General features: G+C 44.4%; 1 protein-coding gene across 1 annotated transcript in view; it reads left to right on the top strand.

The window, feature by feature from the left end:
* The window catches only part of LOC141130062 (uncharacterized), a 162,696-nt gene that overhangs the window by 17,745 nt on the left and 124,474 nt on the right, over positions 1-20,477 (top strand). The window contains exons 4-6 of the mRNA XM_073618034.1: positions 1,177-1,189; positions 4,685-6,117; positions 7,627-8,906. Coding sequence (XP_073474135.1) covers positions 1,177-1,189; positions 4,685-6,117; positions 7,627-8,906 — 2,726 coding nt within the window. The remainder of the gene's footprint in view (positions 1-1,176; positions 1,190-4,684; positions 6,118-7,626; positions 8,907-20,477) is intronic.

Below are 20,477 nucleotides of genomic sequence, written 5' to 3'. Positions count from 1 at the left end.
TGTTTGTCATCCTGTATTCCTGTATTTCTCTCGGATAATCTTCCTTCTCTGTGCTGCAGACACAGTTCATGTATCTAGGATGGATTTATGGAGATTCTGGGGTTCAGCTGGCAGTAAAATATTGATTTGCTCTATAGGTGTTGCTTGTCTTAGATATCTGAGGTATGTGTCTTACATTCTGTCCCATACCCGGATCTAGCGAGATCTCTGACAGAGGAATTCTCCCGGGGTTACTAGTTCTGTTATTTGCTGGCAGTGCCGGGTGGAGGGATATGTCTGTATAGCAGGGGTAGGCAACCTTAACGAGGAGGAGATCTACCTGAACAACATGGGAGAAGTCAAAGATCACCGGGCACAGTATTGCCCAGTGTCACCTCCTCAAACCTGATTTAAACCTCTAATTGCCATACTACTGTGTCACAATAGTGTGCATTGCACCGCAATCATGGATGTCGGGTGGTGAGGATGCAACATATCACCTCCTCACCACCTGTTAAATACACTTGGATCGCTTTTCAGAAGAGCAGCAGTGTACCGCCTGCCAATTTTAACCCATTTAAGTAAATAAGGGCACTCTGCATGCGCCCCACAAAAATTCATGCTTCTGTAAGGTCATAGTTACATAGTTACATATAGTTACATAGTAGGTGAGGTTGAAAAAAGACACAAGTCAAATGACTTCATAGCATCTAAATCATTCCTTTCATTCCCATCGCTTAGAGAAAAATATGATCTACCAAACTCTGAGTTATTTAGATATCTCCAAATCAAAAATTTCTATACACCATTCCTAAAGGGGGATACACCATTATCCCAATTATCCATTTTTGAATCAATCTGTACAAAAGATCCATTTGCTAAAGGTACAATTTCATCACTTTATAATCAATTATATGGAGTAGCAAATCTTAATAGACCCTCTTACATTCAGAGGTGGGAGGAGGACCTGGGACGAACTTTAGAAGACACGGACTGGTCTAACATATGGCTCACATCTAAGTCATCTTCACCCAACATCTTAGCACTGGAGACAAATTATAAAGTCCTAACTCGCTGGTACCTTGTACCCGCTAGAGTGGCAAAATATTCACCTAATACCTCAGCTCTTTGTTTTCGAGGATGCCCAGAAATAGGCACATATTTACACATATGGTGGACGTGCCCAGTAATCCAAACCTTCTGGAAGGAAGTCTTCGTGATTGCATCTAAAATATTTAAAAAAATAATACAACCAGATCCATATTTAACTTTACTTAATCTAAAACCGGAATGGTTAACACTCAATTCAAACTTATGATCCAACTAATAACGGCTGCAAAACAAACAGTGGCCAAGGCATGGAAATCTCCTACATTGGTACTAGCAGAAACAATTCACAGAATGAATAATACAATGTCCCATGCTAAGATGGTAGCCATCGATCAAAATCAAATTCCAAAATTTGAAAAACTTTGGCATCCTTGGATAAAACAACAGTTCCTGTCAAATTTCAATGACTCTGTCCTGTTGCCATGGTAACAGATTAAATGACTTACAGAGACACCCATTCTAAGGCTTCAAAGAGAACTAAAAAGAATAATAAACTGACGAGCGGGACAACCTTGTGGACCATACCTCTACCTTTCTACCCTTTTTCTTCTTTCTCTTTCCTTTTCTCCACCTTACGATTAAAGCTCATTATCAGAATTTATTTGACCTATATACACTCTACTTGTAAACAATATGTATAGTAGGTATAAATCATTTAAATACCTACAAAAGTAACTAAGGAAATGATATATATCTTTAATTTAGGTTTACGTGAACCCAATGTTTAATATTTGAAATTTCATGATATTTACCTATATAAACCCTACTGTAAAACAATGAGCTTACTTTATAGATCCTTGTAAACTTACTTTATGTATCTTTATAACATTGTATACTCAATAAACTTCTTTTGACAAGGAAAAAAGACACAAATCCATCAAGTCCAACCCTAAGGTCCAAAGGGTTAAAGCAGGTGATGAGAAAGCAACAATGCTGCCTGCTTTAACCCCTTCCTTTCTGTACTGCACAAGGTTGCAGGGCACTTGCAGAGTGGCCTCATTCACTTGAATGGGTTATGCTTGGTAGGTGCGACACCCATCAGCAATGACACCCACCAACCATGACACCCACCAACCATGCCAACCATGACACCCACCAACCATGACACCCACCAACCATGCCAACCATGACACCCACCAACCATGACACCCACCAACCATGCCAACCATGACACCCACCAACCAATGCACCCATCAACCATTGCAGCCACCAACAATGACACCCACCAACCATGACACCCACCAACCATGACATCCATGTCACCCACCAACCATGACACCAATCAACCATGTCACCCACCAACCATGTCACCCACCAACCATGACATCCATCAACCATGACACCTACCATTCATGACATCCACCAACCATGACACCCACCAACCATTCCAACCATGACACCCACCAACCATGACGCCCACCAACCATGACACCCACCAACCATGACACCCACCAACCATGACACCCACCAACCATGACAACCATGTCACCCATCAACCATGACACCAATCAACCATGACACCAATCAACCATGTCACCCACCAACCATGACATCCACCAACCATGACATCCACCAACCATGACACCTACCATCCATGACATCCACCAACCATGACACCCACCAACCATGACACCCACCAATCATGAAACCCACCAACCATGACAATGCATATAACTCCTGCTGCGGCTACGACATGTACACCCCTGGCCACTGCAGCTAAAGGGGATGTGGTTGGGGCAGGGGTGATAAAAACACATTTTTACTATGGGGTTTTACCACCCCTCAAACTACAAATGTAAATGAACCCTTACTGTTCTGAGCTTCTTTCACACTGATGTGCTGCAGTTTACCTGCACCACAGGTGCAACGCAGTGCATCTGCAACTTTCCTGGGTTAGCTGTACTTTGCCGTAGACTTCTATTATATCCCGCAGGTGTGGGGCACTTTCTGAAAGCGTATCAAATCTCCTGCATTCAGAAAGTGCAGCAAACCCGCAGGATATAATAGAAGTCTATGTATAAGTGCAGCAAACCCACAGGATATCAAAGAAGTCTATAGATAAGAAGTCTTTCCCCCAGGAAAGCTGCAGGTACACTCCACTGCACCCACGGTGTGGGTAAACCACAGCACATCACTGTGAAAGCAGCCTTATACTAATATGCTCGGTGTATTGCTTCACATTGACCTGAAGATCTCTTCCTTCTGCTGATGGCACCACTCTGGAGACCACTAGCCGGGATTAGAGGTGGAGTGCAGTTGGTATCACTCCACATGGCACTGGAGGTGGCACTACAGAGGAGACATCGGCAGGTCAGCAATCCCAGACCGAGATCTACCAGTCACGTAGTCGTGATCTACAGGTTGCTGACCCTGCTGTATAGTCTCAGACCCGAGACAAGAAGAACTCTCCATACAGTATAGATCTATAACATCTCTCACTTTATTACATAGAAATATCTGTCACACACATCGGTAGACATGCACAGTGTATCTCCTCGGTGCTCGGTCCAGCCGCAATGGGCGTGATGACATTAGAGTGTTATGCTCCACCCAACGTGCTGACATCATCACATCAGGGATTAGATCAGTGATCAAGCCCCTGATGACATCATCTGTGACTCATTACAGAAACGTCATGTGGAACTTTTTTGTATATGATTTAAAGGGCCAGCGCTGCATATATTGGAGTAATTCTGTTATGTCTCATATCTGGGTATTATGTGAGCAGCTTCCTGATTACTTATTTCATTTCAGGGTGGAATCAGATTATAGTGGTTTGATTTTATATCTGACGATGTGATTGGGGCACAGACTTAAACATGTTGATAATAAACTTTTTAACCTTAAATAGAAAGTGATAATGGGGGAGGAGTCAATAACCCAATGATGGTGGTCTTCAGGATCAGTCCAGTCTTCATCTTGGTTGTTCTCCCCCCATCCTCACTCTCTGACCTCTGGTGGGGCTCAGCCCCGCTGTTATTCATGACTAAATCAGGGAGTTCAGGACTTCTTGTGTTGGGAAGATGGCAATGAGTGATAGAGGGGGTGGGGACACTCGTCCTATAATCCCCTCATCACTGTCACTCCTATAAAAGACAGTTCTCGTTGTGTCCTCACTCTCTGACTAAGGTCCATGAATAAAGAAATGAACTGGTAGGAGATCAGAGGACCCATTTACTAGTTACCTTGAGGGGGGAATTGTAAGATCCTCAGAGACAAAGCTGCCTGATGTGGGCGGAGTCCTGGTTTAGGGGAACCAATCTGCTCATGTCTAGTAATAATCTTTTTATTTCTATTTTAGTAGATGGACGGGAGATGAGGAAAACCTCAGAGGATTGTCTCACTTTGTCTCCAGACTGTAAAGTAGAAGATGAGGACATCACACAGTATAGTCCAGGAGAAAACCCGACTACCTCAAATGTCCATCCGGCACCACACAGTGTAGATGGACCATCGTATTCCTCTTATCCTGAGGAACCTCAGACTGTGAGGGACGGTGCCGTCCTTCCAAAAGAGAAGAGGTTTTCCTGTACTGAGTGCGCGAAGTGTTTCCATTATAAATCAAAGCTTAATGAGCATACAAGATGTCATACAGGAGAGAAGCCATATTCCTGTCCTGAGTGCGGGAAATGTTTTTCACAGAAGACTCATCTTTCAAAACATCAGAGATCTCACACGGGGGAAAAGCCGTATTCCTGCTCTGAGTGCGGGAAATGTTTTTCAGACAAGTCCCATCTTTCCACACATTTGAGATCTCACACGGGGGAGAAGCCATATTCCTGTTCTGAGTGCGGGAAATGTTTTTCACAGAAGTCCAATCTTTCCACACATCAGAGATCTCACACGGCTGAAAAGCCGTATTCCTGTTCTGAGTGTGGGAAATGTTTTTCAGACAAGTCCCATCTTTCCACACATTTGAGATCTCACACGGGGGAGAAGCCATATTCCTGTTCTGAGTGCGGGAAATGTTTTTCACAGAAGTCCAATCTTTCCACACATCAGAGATCTCACACGGCTGAAAAGCCGTATCCCTGTTCTGAGTGTGGGAAATGTTTTTCAGTGAAGTCAGATCTTTCCACACATCAACGCTCTCACACAGGGGAGAAGCCATATTCCTGTCCTGAGTGCGGGAAATGTTTTTCACAGAAGACTCATCTTTCCTTACATCAGAGATCTCACACGGGGGAAAAACCGTATTCCTGTTCTGAGTGCGGGAAATGTTTTTCAGACAAGTCCTATCTTTCCACACATCAGAGATCTCACACGGGGGAGAAGCCATATTTCTGTTCTGAGTGCGGGAAATGTTTTTCACAGAAGTCCGAACTTTCCACACATCAGAGATCTCACACAGGGGAGAAGCCATTTTCCTGTTCTGAGTGCGGGAAATGTTTTTCACAGAAGTCCGAACTTTCCACACATCAGAGATCTCACACAGGGGAGAAGCCGTATTCCTGTCCTGAGTGCGGGAAATGTTTTTCAGACAAGTGCAATCTTTCCACACATGAGAGATCTCACACGGGGGAAAAGCCATATTCCTGTCCTGAGTGCGGGAAATATTTTTCAGACAAGTCCAATCTTTACAAACATCAGCGATCTCACACGGGGGAAAAGCCATATTCCTGTCCTGAGTGCGGGAAATGTTTTTCAAGGAAGTCCTATCTTTCCACACATCAGAGATCTCACACGGGGGAAAAGCCATATTCCTGTCCTGAGTGCGGGAAATGTTTTTCAAGGAAGTCCTATCTTTCCACACATCAGAGATCTCACACGGGGGATAAGCTGTATTCCTGTTCTGAGTGCGGGAAATGTTTTTCAGACAAGTGCAATCTTTCCACACATGAGAGATCTCACACGGGGGAGAAGCCGTATTTTTGTCCTGAGTGCGGGAAATGTTTTTCAGACAAGTCCAATCTTTACAAACATCAGAGATCTCACACAGGGGAAAAGCCGTATTCCTGTCCTGAGTGCGGGAAATGTTTTTCAAGGAAGTCCTATCTTTCCACACATCAGAGATCTCACACGGGGGAGAAGCCATATTCCTGTCCTGAGTGAGGGAATTGTTTCTCACTGAAGTCCTGTCTTCCTGTACATCAGGGATCCCACACAACCCTCGAGGTGTATTAGTGCCTTGAGTGCGGGAAATGTCTTCTATATGAATGTTGCTGAACATCACAGCTCTCATGTGGGGAAGAAGAACACCCTGATATACACCTCAGATATACTCCATGGCTGATCTCCATCATATAAGAAGCAGGGTGATATATTTGTGGTGAGTGTGTGAAGGGGGTGTGAGTCCCTGGATGTCCTTTATTATTGGCCCGTACACAGGGAGGACTTGTCTCACAAATATCCCACTTATATTGTGTTTTATCACTCCATGTCAATGTGCTATGTCTATCTAAACAAGGATGGACAATGTCACTTGTGATTTGTAACACTTTGTATTTTGTAACTGATTGTTCAATAAGAGAACTTCCAATAAAAACAATTAAAATAAAAAAATGGAGTCATTGCCTTTCATTGATATGTGATGTAAGCTTTGCAATCACTTAGTGTTCTCATTTTTTTTAATTGTTGAATGAATATGACAAGAATTCACTCAGCTTTGAAGAATGTTGTCCATATTTTATTCCATACATTGATTTCCTATGATCATTGGCTCCCTCTAGTGACCATAGTGCGGTATTGTTGTATTTTTACTGATGGGGGCCTTCTACGAAAAATACTTCATTATGGCCACTAGAGGGAGCTGACCATCATAGGAAATCACTTTGTTAACGTCTTCAGCTCTGGAAGGTTCCCCTCCCCTTTATGACCAGGATATTTTTTTGAATTTAGGGCTGTGCTAAATAGCGCTGGAAATTGGAAACTTTTTAACCTTAAATAGAAAGTGATAATGGGGGAGGAGTCAATAACCCAATGATGGTGGTCTTCAGGATCAGTCCAGTCTTCATCTTGGTTGTTCTCCCCCCATCCTCACTCTCTGACCTCTGGTGGGGCTCAGCCCCGCTGTTATTCATGACTAGATCAGGGAGTTCAGGACTTCTTGTGTTGGGAAGATGGCAATGAGTGTTAGAGGGGGTGGGGACACTCATCCTATAATCCCCTCATCACTGTCACTCCTATAAAAGACAGTTCTCGTTGTGTCCTCACTCTCTGACTAAGGTCCATGAATAAAGAAATGAACTGGTAGGAGATCAGAGGACCCATTTACTAGTTACCTTGAGGGGGGAATTGTAAGATCCTCAGAGACAAAGCTGCCTGATGTGGGCGGAGTCCTGATTTAGGGGAACCAATCTGCTCATGTCTAGTAATAAACTTTGTATTTCTATTTTAGTAGATGGACGGGAGATGAGGAAAACCTCAGAGGATTGTCTCACTTTGTCTCCAGACTGTAAAGTAGAAGATGAGGACATCACACAGTATAGTCCAGGAGAAAACCCGACTACCTCAAATGTCCATCCGGCACCACACAGTGTAGATGGACCATCGTATTCCTCTTACTCTGAGGAACCTCAGACTGTGCGGGACGGTGCCGTCCTTCCAACAGAGAAGAGATTTTCCTGTTTTGAGTGCGGGAAATGTTTCCATTATAAATCCAGGCTTAATGAGCATACAAGATCTCATACAGGAGTAAAGCCGTATTCTTGTCCTGAGTGCGGGAAATGTTTTTCACAGAAGTCCAATCTTTCCACACATCAGAGATCTCACACGGCTGAAAAGCCGTATTCCTGTTCTGAGTGCGGGAAATGTTTTTCAGACAAGTCCCATCTTTCCACACATTTGAGATCTCACACGGGGGAGAAGCCATATTCCTGTTCTGAGTGCGGGAAATGTTTTTCACAGAAGTCCAATCTTTCCACACATCAGAGATCTCACACGGCTGAAAAGCCGTATCCCTGTTCTGAGTGTGGGAAATGTTTTTCAGTGAAGTCAGATCTTTCCACACATCAACGCTCTCACACAGGGGAGAAGCCATATTCCTGTCCTGAGTGCGGGAAATGTTTTTCACAGAAGACTCATCTTTCCTTACATCAGAGATCTCACACGGGGGAAAAACCGTATTCCTGTTCTGAGTGCGGGAAATGTTTTTCAGACAAGTCCTATCTTTCCACACATCAGAGATCTCACACGGGGGAGAAGCCATATTTCTGTTCTGAGTGCGGGAAATGTTTTTCACAGAAGTCCGAACTTTCCACACATCAGAGATCTCACACAGGGGAGAAGCCATTTTCCTGTTCTGAGTGCGGGAAATGTTTTTCACAGAAGTCCGAACTTTCCACACATCAGAGATCTCACACAGGGGAGAAGCCGTATTCCTGTCCTGAGTGCGGGAAATGTTTTTCAGACAAGTGCAATCTTTCCACACATGAGAGATCTCACACGGGGGAAAAGCCATATTCCTGTCCTGAGTGCGGGAAATATTTTTCAGACAAGTCCAATCTTTACAAACATCAGCGATCTCACACGGGGGAAAAGCCATATTCCTGTCCTGAGTGCGGGAAATGTTTTTCAAGGAAGTCCTATCTTTCCACACATCAGAGATCTCACACGGGGGAAAAGCCATATTCCTGTCCTGAGTGCGGGAAATGTTTTTCAAGGAAGTCCTATCTTTCCACACATCAGAGATCTCACACGGGGGATAAGCTGTATTCCTGTTCTGAGTGCGGGAAATGTTTTTCAGACAAGTGCAATCTTTCCACACATGAGAGATCTCACACGGGGGAGAAGCCGTATTTTTGTCCTGAGTGCGGGAAATGTTTTTCAGACAAGTCCAATCTTTACAAACATCAGAGATCTCACACAGGGGAAAAGCCGTATTCCTGTCCTGAGTGCGGGAAATGTTTTTCAAGGAAGTCCTATCTTTCCACACATCAGAGATCTCACACGGGGGAGAAGCCATATTCCTGTCCTGAGTGAGGGAATTGTTTCTCACTGAAGTCCTGTCTTCCTGTACATCAGGGATCCCACACAACCCTTGAGGTGTATTAGTGCCTTGAGTGCGGGAAATGTCTTCTATATGAATGTTGCTGGACATCACAGCTCTCATGTGGGGAAGAAGCACACCCTGATATACACCTCAGATATACTCCATGGCTGATCTCCATCATATAAGAAGCAGGGTGCTATATTTGTGATGAGTGTGTGAAGGGGGGTGTGAGTCCCTGGATGTCCTTTATTATTGGCCCGTACACAGGGAGGACTTGTCTCACAAATATCCCACTTATATTGTGTTTTATCACTCCATGTCAATGTGCTGTGTCTATCTAAACAAGGATGGACAATGTCACTTGTGATTTGTAACACTTTGTATTTTGTAACTGATTGTTCAATAAGAGAACTTCCAATAAAAACAATTAAAATATAAAAATGGAGTCATTGTCTTTCATTGATATGTGATGTAAGCTTTGCAATCACTTAGTGTTCTCATTTTTTTTAATTGTTGAATGAATATGACAAGAATTCACCCAGCTGTGATGAATGTTGTCCATATTTTATTCCATACATTGATTTCCTATGATCATTGGCTCCCTCTAGTGACCACAGTGCGGTATTGTTGTATTTTTACTGATGGGGGCCTTCTACGAAAAATACTTCATTATGGCCACTAGAGGGAGCTGACCATCATAGGAAATCACTTTGTTAACGTCTTCAGCTCTGGAAGGTTCCCCTCCCCTTTATGACCAGGATATTTTTTTGAATTTAGGGCTGTGCTAAATAGCGCTGGAAATTGCTTTTTTATGCAAAACTTTTTAACATTTTTTTAATTACATATAAAAATATCTATCTATCTATCTATCTATCTATCTATCTATCTATCTATCTATCTATCTATCTATCTATCTATCTATCTATCTAGATATATATATATATATGTGTGTGTGTGTATATATATATATATATATATATATATATATATATATATAATTTTTAATATATTTATTTAGATTTTATATGTAGGTTTGTGTGAAAGTTTTATAGCATCTACAAAGTATGGGATATATACTGGAATTTTTTATTATACCGGTAATGGTGGTGATCGGTGACTTATAGTAGGACTGTGATAGTGCGGCGGACGCTGGGTGGGAACTGACTAGCTGACACTCAAGTAACTGAGCTTAGCACCATATAGCAATATGGTGTGACCAAATCCCCATATTTTTTTATAATGTTTTTTGAAACTGTCTAGGTGTTTTAAACTAGTCTTGCTGGAGGTAAATGTCTTTTTTGCATGTGTGCGCTGTAATATTTTGCTCTGACTAGCTGACACTGACATCACCAGTGACACTAATACAGATATCAGTGCTAATACTACACACTGTCACTGTACTAATGACACTGGCTGGGAAGGGGATAACATCTAGGGACAATGAAAGGGATACCTATGTGCCTAACAATGTGTAATGTGTGTACTGTGTGCTGATTTTACTAGAAGACCCCTAAATGTCAGGAGATGTTTTTTTTTTTAACCACTTCAATCCCGGACACTTATACACCTTCCTGCCCAGACCAATTTTCAGCTTTCAGCGCTCTCACATTTTCAATGACAATTGCGCGGTCCTGTGATGCTGTACCCAAACAAAATTTTTTCCCCACAAATAGAGCTTTCTATTGGTGGTATTTCATCACTTCTGCAGTTTTTATTTTTTGCACTACAAATAAAAAAAGAGCGATTGATTTTGAAATAAAAAAAAATGTTTTTCTTCATTTCTGTTACAAAAGTTTGTAAATAAATATGTTTTCTCTTTCACTGATTGGCACTGATGAGGTGGCACTTATATGCAGCACTGATATACAGCACTGATAGGTGGCACTGATATACAGCACTGATAGGTGGCACTGGAGGGCACGTAGAGGTGGCACTGATGGGCGGTACGGATAGGCAGCACTGATCAGAGGCGCTGGCAGGAATCACTGATGGGCGCAGAGTGCCACCCCTAATGAGCAATGATTGCCTTCCCTGGTGGGCTCTAGTAGGTTTACTTGGTGGCGATGGGTGGGCATCCCTGGTGGTCCAGGGTGGGCATCTTTGAGGGGCTGCACTGATAATCAATCAGACCCCCCTGTTAGGAGAGCAGCCGATTGGCTCTCCTCTACTCACACCTGTCAGTGCGATACACGGCTTTTCCTGTTTACACTGTGATTAGATGTGATTGGACACAGCTGATCACGTGGTAAAGAGTCTCCATCAGAGGCTCTTTACCTCGATCGGATTTACGGTGTGTCAGAATTCGGTGTGTCGCGGCTTATCCTGCTGGATGTCACATGACTCTCAGTCAGGATAATGAAACCACTTCCTGGCTGTCATTTTGCTATATGGTGGGTGGGAAGTGGTTAAAGACGGGAAGTATGGAGCAGCTCAATGAATAGACCTCCTAGCAATGCTATTACCAGGCTGCAGCTAGGGGGAGCTCTAATGTTTAGAGTGTGACCACAGAAGAGTGATCCCATCTAGCTCACCTTACCTCCTTTACTGCCAGAGGTCTTTTTGTATTTTTAAAGCAGAACTCCGGGATTGGCAAAAAAAATCCCCCATTAGTACACCCCCCTCCCCCCACATACAAATCACTAAACAGTTATTACATTTGTGAAATTCTTTACCATTGAAGAGAAAAGTCAAATTGAATTTTCAGCTCTGCAGTTCAAAAAATGTATCCTGTATTCTGCCCGGGAGGATCTGTTAGAACAGTGATGACATCATATCCTCTCCCCTCTCTTTACACTGTCATTAATCTACATTTCCCACCATGCTTTGCAAATTGCAGTGACTGTGGGAGGGGACACGAGGCCTGTACATGTAAATGTGAACACGCCCACTTCACCATAAATCACGCCCCTCATTCTGTAGACACACTGCTGAGCACAACACAGACAGTGAGGGGAAATTCTTATAACTGTAAAGCATGTCTGTGATCTCCTCTCCAGACACAGCAACATATTTCCCTTACATGATTTATGTAATCATTACTGAACTGTACACACATCCCATAATGATATATTATACACTCTGTACTCTGCTGTAATTCAGTATTAGAAATATTCCTCCTCCTCATGCAGCTTTGAGATCTTTCTATCAGTAATCAGTGCTTGTATGATGTATAGGAGCACATCCCTATCCGCACCACAGAGAGAGCCGGGACATGCTGCTTTACATCAGTGTGTGATACAAGTAAATGTCACCATGAGAAAAAAAAACAAAAAAGTGCAGCTCTAATTTACTAATCAACAATGGTGGAACCCTCTAATGTATGAAAATCTCAATAAACTTCAATATTAGCACAATATCGGTCTCTGTGATATGTAACGTCACATATAATACACATCAAGCTGAAAATAAGACATACTGTAAAAAAATTAAACTTTGCAGGGATGGTGGAAACCCCTCCTACAGATATTTGGCAGAGGACGGTGCCAGTAAAGCAGTGGATGGTGTCCACTGCTTATCAGTGCAGCTCATCAGTGCAGCTTATCAGTGCTCATCAGTGCAGCCTTATTAGTGCAGCGTATCAGTGCTAATCAGTGAAGCTTACCGGTGCTCATCAGTGCAGCCTTATCAGTGCAGCCTCATCAGTGCAGCTTATCAGTGCTCATCAGTGCAACTTATCAGTGCTCATCAGTGCAGCCTCATCAGTGCAGATTATCAGTGCCCATCAGTGCGGTCTCACCAGTGCAGCTTATCAGTGGCCATCAGTGCAGCTTATCAGTGCAGCATATCAGTGCTCATCAGTGCAGAGCAGGGATAGTTAGAGATCATCGGGATGACAGAGCGGATCTCGGGATGACATTTGTTGTTGGTGAAATCACCGCTCGCCATACAGCCCCGCCTCCCTGTACCAGCACTGTGATAGACAGCGCAGAGCACACTGTTCCAATGCCGGTACAGGGAGGTGTTTTCACCAACAACAACTGTCAGCCCGAGATCCGCTCTATCATCCCGATGATCTGTGGTAACTCTCCCCGCTCTGCACTGGACAGAGATGGCAGGCGGGCGGTGGTGATGGGGGGGGGCGGTGCTAGCAGGGAGGAGCAGGGAGCAAAGGAGGAGGACACCACCTTAATAGGCGGCACAGACCGGGGAGACCCCCTCCACCCACTACAGCGAGCCAGGCAGAAATACAAGTCCCTCTCCCCACTTTACAGAACTACAGGTGGGCAGTGACAAGACCGCTGGCTGGGAGTACAGGAGGAATAGCAGCCAGCGGTCTTACAAACAGGAAATCACCAGGCAATAACGGTTTATCAGCAAGATCAGCAGGTTATTGCAGAGGAACTACAGAGCTCAGAAGAACATGGTTCTCCTCCTACCTATCTCAGCGCACTTTCAGTGTCACTTACAACTCCATCTCCTCCGCTCCCCTTCCTCTTTCTGTTGGGGTACCCCAAGGCTCCGTCCTTGGGCCTCTCCTTTTCTCACTCTATACCTCTTCCCTGGGCCAGTTGATCACCTCCCATGGCTTCCAATACCACCTCTATGCTGACGACACACAGATCTATCTCTCCACTCCTCAACTCATCCCCACTATCTCCTCACGGATCTCAAACTTGCTGAATGACATATTGGTATGGATGTCACACCACTTCCTCAAACTTAATCTTTCTAAAACTGATCTTGTTATATTTCCTCCTTCACGGTCCCCCTCCTGTGATTTCACCATTAATATCAACAACACAACCATTGGTCCCTCCACACATGCCAAGGTGCTGGGCGTAATCCTTGACTCTGGCCTCTCCTTCAGCCCCCATATCCAATCACTGGCTAAATCCTGCCGCCTTAACCTCCGCAACATCTCCAGAATTCGACCCTTCCTGACTAATGACACCACAAAGCAACTTATTCACTCCTTGATTATTTCCCGCCTCGACTATTGCAACTCTCTCCTTAATGGCCGACCCTTAAGCAGGCTCCTCCCCCCTTCAGTCTATTATGAATGCTGCTGCTAGACTAATACACCTCACTGATCGATCCGTGACTGCTGCTCCTCTCTGCCAATCCCTTCACTGGCTTCCCCTACCCCACCGTATAAAATTCAAAATGCTAACCATAACATACAAGGCCATTCACAACATCGCCCCCATCTACATCACCAACCTCATCTGCAGATATCACCCAAATCGTTCCTTCCGCTCCTCCCAGGACCTCCTGCTCTCTAGATCTCTTGTTACCTCCTCCCATGCTCGTCTTCAGGACTTCTCCAGAGCCTCTCCCATCCTCTGGAATTCCCTGCCCCAGTATGTCCGATCAGCCCCTACCCTGTCCACCTTTAGGAGATCCCTGAAAACCCACTTATTCAGGGAAGCCTATCCCACACCCACATAACTGTCCCTGAGCCACCCCCATCAAATCATTCTTTGCAGCTATTACCTTTTGTACCACCTCCCCCTCCCTTTAGAATGTAAGCTCTACGAGCCGGGCCCTCCTGTACCTTTGTATTGAACTGTACTGTAATTGTGTTGTCCCCCTTATACATTGTAAAGCGCTGCGTAAACTGTTGGCGCTATATAAATCTCGTATAATAATAATAATAATAATAATAATAGTTGGCAAAGGTAGGAGATCAACAACGAGAACATGAAAAAATGTTTTCCCGGAGTTCTGCTTTACAAGTGAAAAAATGCAGATTTTGGGCCAAAAAAGTTATAAATAAAATAATTTTAAAAAGATGAAAGCATCCCCGCCCTCTTTTCTCATGTGAACGGCGATCGCACCACACATGTGAGATATCACCACGAACATCAGAGCCGGAGCAATAAATTTCCCTCCAGACCTCCTGTGCAACTCTAAGCTGGTGACCTCTGAAGGCTTTTAATGTGCCTCCTATGGAGATTTTTAGGTACTGCAGTTTGGCGCAGTTCCATGGGCGTGTGCAATTATAAAACCTGACATGTTAGGTATCTATTTACTCAGCTTAACATCATTTATTGTATTTTACCAGAAATGTGGGAATTATTTTGTGTTTGTCTGCACTAAAACTCATTAAAGTGTATTTGTTCCAAATAAAACGCGATTGAAAAAAAACTGCTCAAATATCGCGTGACATAAAAATATGCAAAACCCACCATTTTATTCTCTATGGTCTCTTCTTTAAAAATATATAATGTTTGCAGGTTCTAAGCCATTTTCTAGCAAAAAAATGTAGATGTTTGCATGTATGATAGAAGGGTCAAAAACTTTTTTTTCTAAATTTTGGATAAAGTAAGGAAGGGTTATAACCCCTGTCAGTTATTTTTTAATTTTTGTCCTCAGTGTCCTATTGAAGTGATTTCCCTTCACTTCCTGTTCCATCGCCAATACAGGAAGTGAGAGGAAATACCTGCAAAGTGAGGGAATCCCGGCGTGTCACCAGAACTAGTGTCCCTATTGGAAGATTCCCCCTCTATTCCTGTTCTGTTGACAACTCAAAATTTGGAATTTTCAATCACTTTCACTTTCGATCAGCTCTGTAAACAGGAGAACTCGAGAGGAACCAGTATGATCCCTAATGGTGTGTGGTGTGACCTGGCGGGTTTTGTCTTTGAGTCGTTTCGTTTAAAGCGAGTTCACTCTGTTACAGTTCTGGGCACCAGTCCTCAGGAGGGATGTACTGGAAATGGAGCGAGTACAAAGAAGGGCAACAAAGCTAATAAAGGGTCTGGAGGATCTTAGTTATGAGGAAAGGTTGCGAGCACTGAACTTATTCTCTCTGGAGAAGAGACGCTTGAGAGGGGATATGATTTCAATGTCTAAATACCGGACTGGTGACCCTACAATACATAAATACCGGAATTGTTAACCAACAATAGGAATAAAACGTTTTCATGGAAGGGAGTTCAACAAGACTCGTGGCCACTCATTAAAATTAGAAGAAAAGAGGTTTAACTTCAAACTATGTAGAGGGTTCTTTACTGTAAGAGCGGCAAGGATGTGGAATTCCCTTCCACAGGCGGTGGTCTCAGCGGGGAGCATTGATGGTTTCAAAAAACTATTAGATAATCACCTGAATGACCACAACATACAGGGATATGTAATGTAATACTGACACATAATCACACACATAGGTTGGACTTGATGGACTTGTGTCTTTTTTCAACCTCACCTACTATGTAACTATGTTACTTTTGTCATAGAAATATCACGGTAAATGTGTTTTTTAAATTTACTTAGATCGACATACTTTAGCTATATACAATTTTCTATAATGTAAGGAGTGCCGGATGGGCCTGCAATCTAGTTTCTGAGATCTGGAGTTGGAGAATGAGTTGGGATGATAAATGAACTTTCATGATGGTGGATGCTTCTTGAATGTGGAGGCCCCAAATGACTGATTTATGTGCTTCCCATAAGAGATTTAGTAGGTTCAAATCTGAGCCACAAATCATTTAGGTGCCAATGAGATCTCCAATCAGGGGTAATGGATGTCTTTATGGACCTTGCTTTGTGCACTGGTGCACAGTCATGTTGGAACAGGAAGGGGCCGTCCCCAAACTGTTCCCACAAAGTTGGGAGCATGAAATTGTCCAAAATGTCTTGGTATGCTGACGCCTTAAGAGTTCCCTTCACTGGAACTAAGGGGCCAAGTCCAACCCCTGAAAAACAACCCCACACCATAATCCCCCCTCCCCCCACACCATAATCCCACCTCCACCAAATGATTGGGACCAGTGCACAAACAAGGTCCATAAAGACATGAATGAGTGAGTTTGAGGTGGAGGAACTTGACTAGCCTGCACAGAGTCCTGACCTCAACCCGATAGAACACTTTTGGGATGAATTTGAGCGGAGACTGCGAGCCAGGCCTTCTCATCCAACATCAGTGAATGACCTCACAAATGCGCTTCTGGAAAAACGGTCAAACATTCCCATAGACACACTCCTTGTGGACAGCCTTCCCAGAAGAATTGAAGCTGTTATAGCTGTAAAGGGTGGGCCAACTCTATATTGAACCCTCCGGACTAAGACTGGGATGCCATTAAAGTTCATGTGTGTGTAAAGGCAGGTGTCCCAATACTTTTGGTAAATATAGTGTCGGAGGGGAGGCAAAGGAGTCCTTCAAAGGGAGCCAATAAAGTGGAGGATAAAAAATTACATTGGAAAGAAATGTCCCCATGGGGTTTTGTGTTGCAGATTAAAAATTCAAATTGAAATAGAAAAATATGTGAATTTTATTGAAAAAGTATTATCATACAATTGCATGAAAAAATGTTAAAACACAAGCTCTGTGGATGAGGCCATTGCACATACATCATGGTGATACAGGGAGGAGCAATGAGTTCAAAGTTCATCAGGAACAAGTTACAATGGAACATTGTGGGATCAGAGGGGGAGATGTCCGGCATCTCAGGTGGCACAGCGAGAAGAGCAGCAGCCAGATACCCCAAAGGTCCCAGGGTCAGATCCAGGCCCTCATACTGGGTGGTGTTAGTCATTAAATTTTTTATCCTGAAGGGGAAGCGATACAAATAGTGAGATAACGGTTTCTGCACGCCCCAATAGGATATTGATTGGAAAGAAATGTCCCCATGGGGTTTTGTGTTGCAGACAAAAATTCAAATTGAAATTGAAATAAATTTTATTGAAAAAGTATTATCATACAATTGCATGAAAAAATGTTAGAACACGAGCTCTGTGGATGAGGCCATTGCACATACATCATGGTGATACAACCGTACAGGTACATAAACAACATCGCATGATATAGGTATATACAGTCATACTGGTGAACCCCGACGCGTTTCAACCATTAACAGTAGAGGTCTTCTTCTGAGGGAAAGGAGTAAAAGAACTCTACAAAAAGAATGGATTGTAAAAATGCATACATTTAAATAAAAATGATATTAACACACCAAGTGCAGTTATAAGATCCTATTTACCACTGACGGCTGTAAAGGTCGCCTCCTAGGTACTGTGCCCAGAGATTGCTCGAAGATCCCGGCTGTACGACCAGAACCCCCCGGACGACCACACAGAAGCAGGCCATCCAAAAAGCCAATGAAAGGGCACACAAGAGGCCGCACTTAGACCCCCACCAGGGGGGGGGGGGGGGCGAGGAGGGGCCGGGAACCAGGAACAAGAACCCAAAAATCAATCCCCAGGGCCACTGTGGAATTATATAATAATAATCATCATGAATTAGAAAGGTATCACTTATCCTGGACAAAGAGTAAAGGTGAAAGTGAATGACTATAAAAAATGACGGAATAAAATGTGAGAATGTGAGAAGGGCGAATATAAGTGATGGAAGAGAGAGGCAAAGGGAAGGGGTGGGTAAGGTGTGAGAAAAAAAAAAGAATTAGGACAGAGCTGGATCTTGCCAGTTCTGAAGTAGATGGAAAAAACCCATGGTGAAAGTGAAAAAGGTGAGCGAACAAAACAAAACCACACAAGGGCAAACCAAACAGTGCAAAAACTATGAAACGTGAGAAAAAAAAAAATGGAGAGCGACTACAGTGAAAGAAAGTGAGAAAGAGCGCCCCAAAAGTGGAGAAAAACCGGGATGTATGGATGGGAAAGGGAAAATGGAGAAGAGCAAAGGAGGATTACCTAATAGAGGAGGGTAGTAGTATTAATTCATCAATAGTAGCATGCAGGTAGCAGGGCATAAAAGCCGCACATCCTGCATAATATAGGATAGACCAGCGATTTTAGGGACCTAGAGAACAGATTATATATAGTAATTAGGGGTAAATCTATTAGACATGCTCAAAGGTTCAGTGCCTACCCATCGATATGAAGGACATTACTTACTTTTAGCACAATTAGGAATGTGAGTCTGTTCCTGGTCGTCGCTGCCTGGGATCTGAGAAAGGTCCTGGGTGCCCCTGAGCTTATATAAATTGGTCTAGAGTGGAGGAGGGAATGAGATCCTAAACCTAGAGCACCGCTCCCCTCCCAACCATCCAACCCTCCCCCCTCCTATGGGAAGTAATGGGGGACAGAGCTGCCATCATGGGCGGCCCCCACGTGGTCTCCCCAGCATCCTGGAAAGGGAAAACCCGCCACTGTCACTTCCTCCACAATGCGTGTGACGTCATAATATGCTGCGAACGTTGAGACTCAGCTCGCGCATGCGCAGCATGCCAAAGGACGCCCAGAGTGATCCCAGGATGCCGCCGGCAGGGAAGTGCTCTCTCCGGCGCCCAGCAAAAAGAAGGCCGCCATTGGGAACACAAAAACAAAAGGGATACAAAGATTGGCAACTGGTGCCATCTGTCAGGAGACTAGTAGACCAGACTGTGTGGACTGCACAGAGATAACCCAAAACACATGTAAGTGAATAGTGATATTTATTAAAATAGGTGATAATTCAGGAAATACAAACAGTGCAACACCAACACAACAAACCCACTACAAACAACAATATCTACAGCAAGGGGCAATACCGGAATCACAGATGTCAGCCAGGCCAGGGTCATACACAGCAGGTCAGCAAGAACAAGGGAGATACCAGAGACATAAACGTTTAGCCAAGCCAAGGTCATACACAGGAAGATCAGTAAATGAGGGACAGGAAACCAACAGAACAGAGAGGAGATGGATCGGGCTGAAGGGTACAGGAACACAGAAGGGATCGGGTCAGGATAAGCTCGGGCACAAGGTGAGATGCAGGCTCAGGATCGGGTAACAGGCGAACAAGGTCAGGGCTCAAAGAGAGAGATACCAAGGCAAGCATATGAGGGCTTGCCGGGTATTTATAGGACTGACTGTGATTGACTTCAAGTCACACCTGAGCGCAGGGAGTGTTGTCTGCTCCATACTGCCAGGATCCATCCGCTGGTGGACGTCAGTACTGCGGCCAAAAGATGAAATGACACCAGCAGGGAAATATTCTCCCGACAGTTCAACACTGCCAGGAGACACCTGCTGGTGGACCCCAGTACTGCATGCCAAACGATATATCTTACCAGCGGATGAATCCTTTCCTGACAGTACCCCCCCTAAAGGAGTGGCCTCTGGACACTCCAACTAGTCTTAATTGTCCATAGTCTATGGCATCAGGCAGAATGGTGGAAGAAGGCTGGTCATCAGGCCCATCCAGGCAGACAGCTGGCACATCAGAGTCATTGAGCTGGGCAGCAGACAGGAACAAACCGAGCTGGGCAGCAGGATCCGGGTCATCGAGCTGGGCAGCCAGCTCCGGGTCATCGAGCTGGGCAGCAGGCTCCGGGTCATCGAGCTGGGCAGCAGGCTCCGGGTCATCGAGCTGGGCAGCAGGCTCCGGGTCATCGAGCTGGGCAGCAGGCTCCGGGTCATCGAGCTGGGCAGCAGGCTCCGGGTCATCGAGCTGGGCAGCAGGCTCCGGGTCATCGAGCTGGACAGCAGGCTCCGGAACATTAGGCCGAACAGCGAGCACCGTAAGGGCAGGCCGGATTACAGGCACCGGCTCAGCAAGCTGGGTAACGGACTCCGGCCC

This window comes from Aquarana catesbeiana, linkage group LG02 (genome assembly GCF_042186555.1).
Source record: "Aquarana catesbeiana isolate 2022-GZ linkage group LG02, ASM4218655v1, whole genome shotgun sequence".
In the NCBI taxonomy this organism is placed as follows: domain Eukaryota; kingdom Metazoa; phylum Chordata; class Amphibia; order Anura; family Ranidae; genus Aquarana; species Aquarana catesbeiana.
The sequence above is the reverse complement of the archived record's forward strand: the minus strand, read 5'-3'. Positions and strand labels throughout refer to the sequence as shown.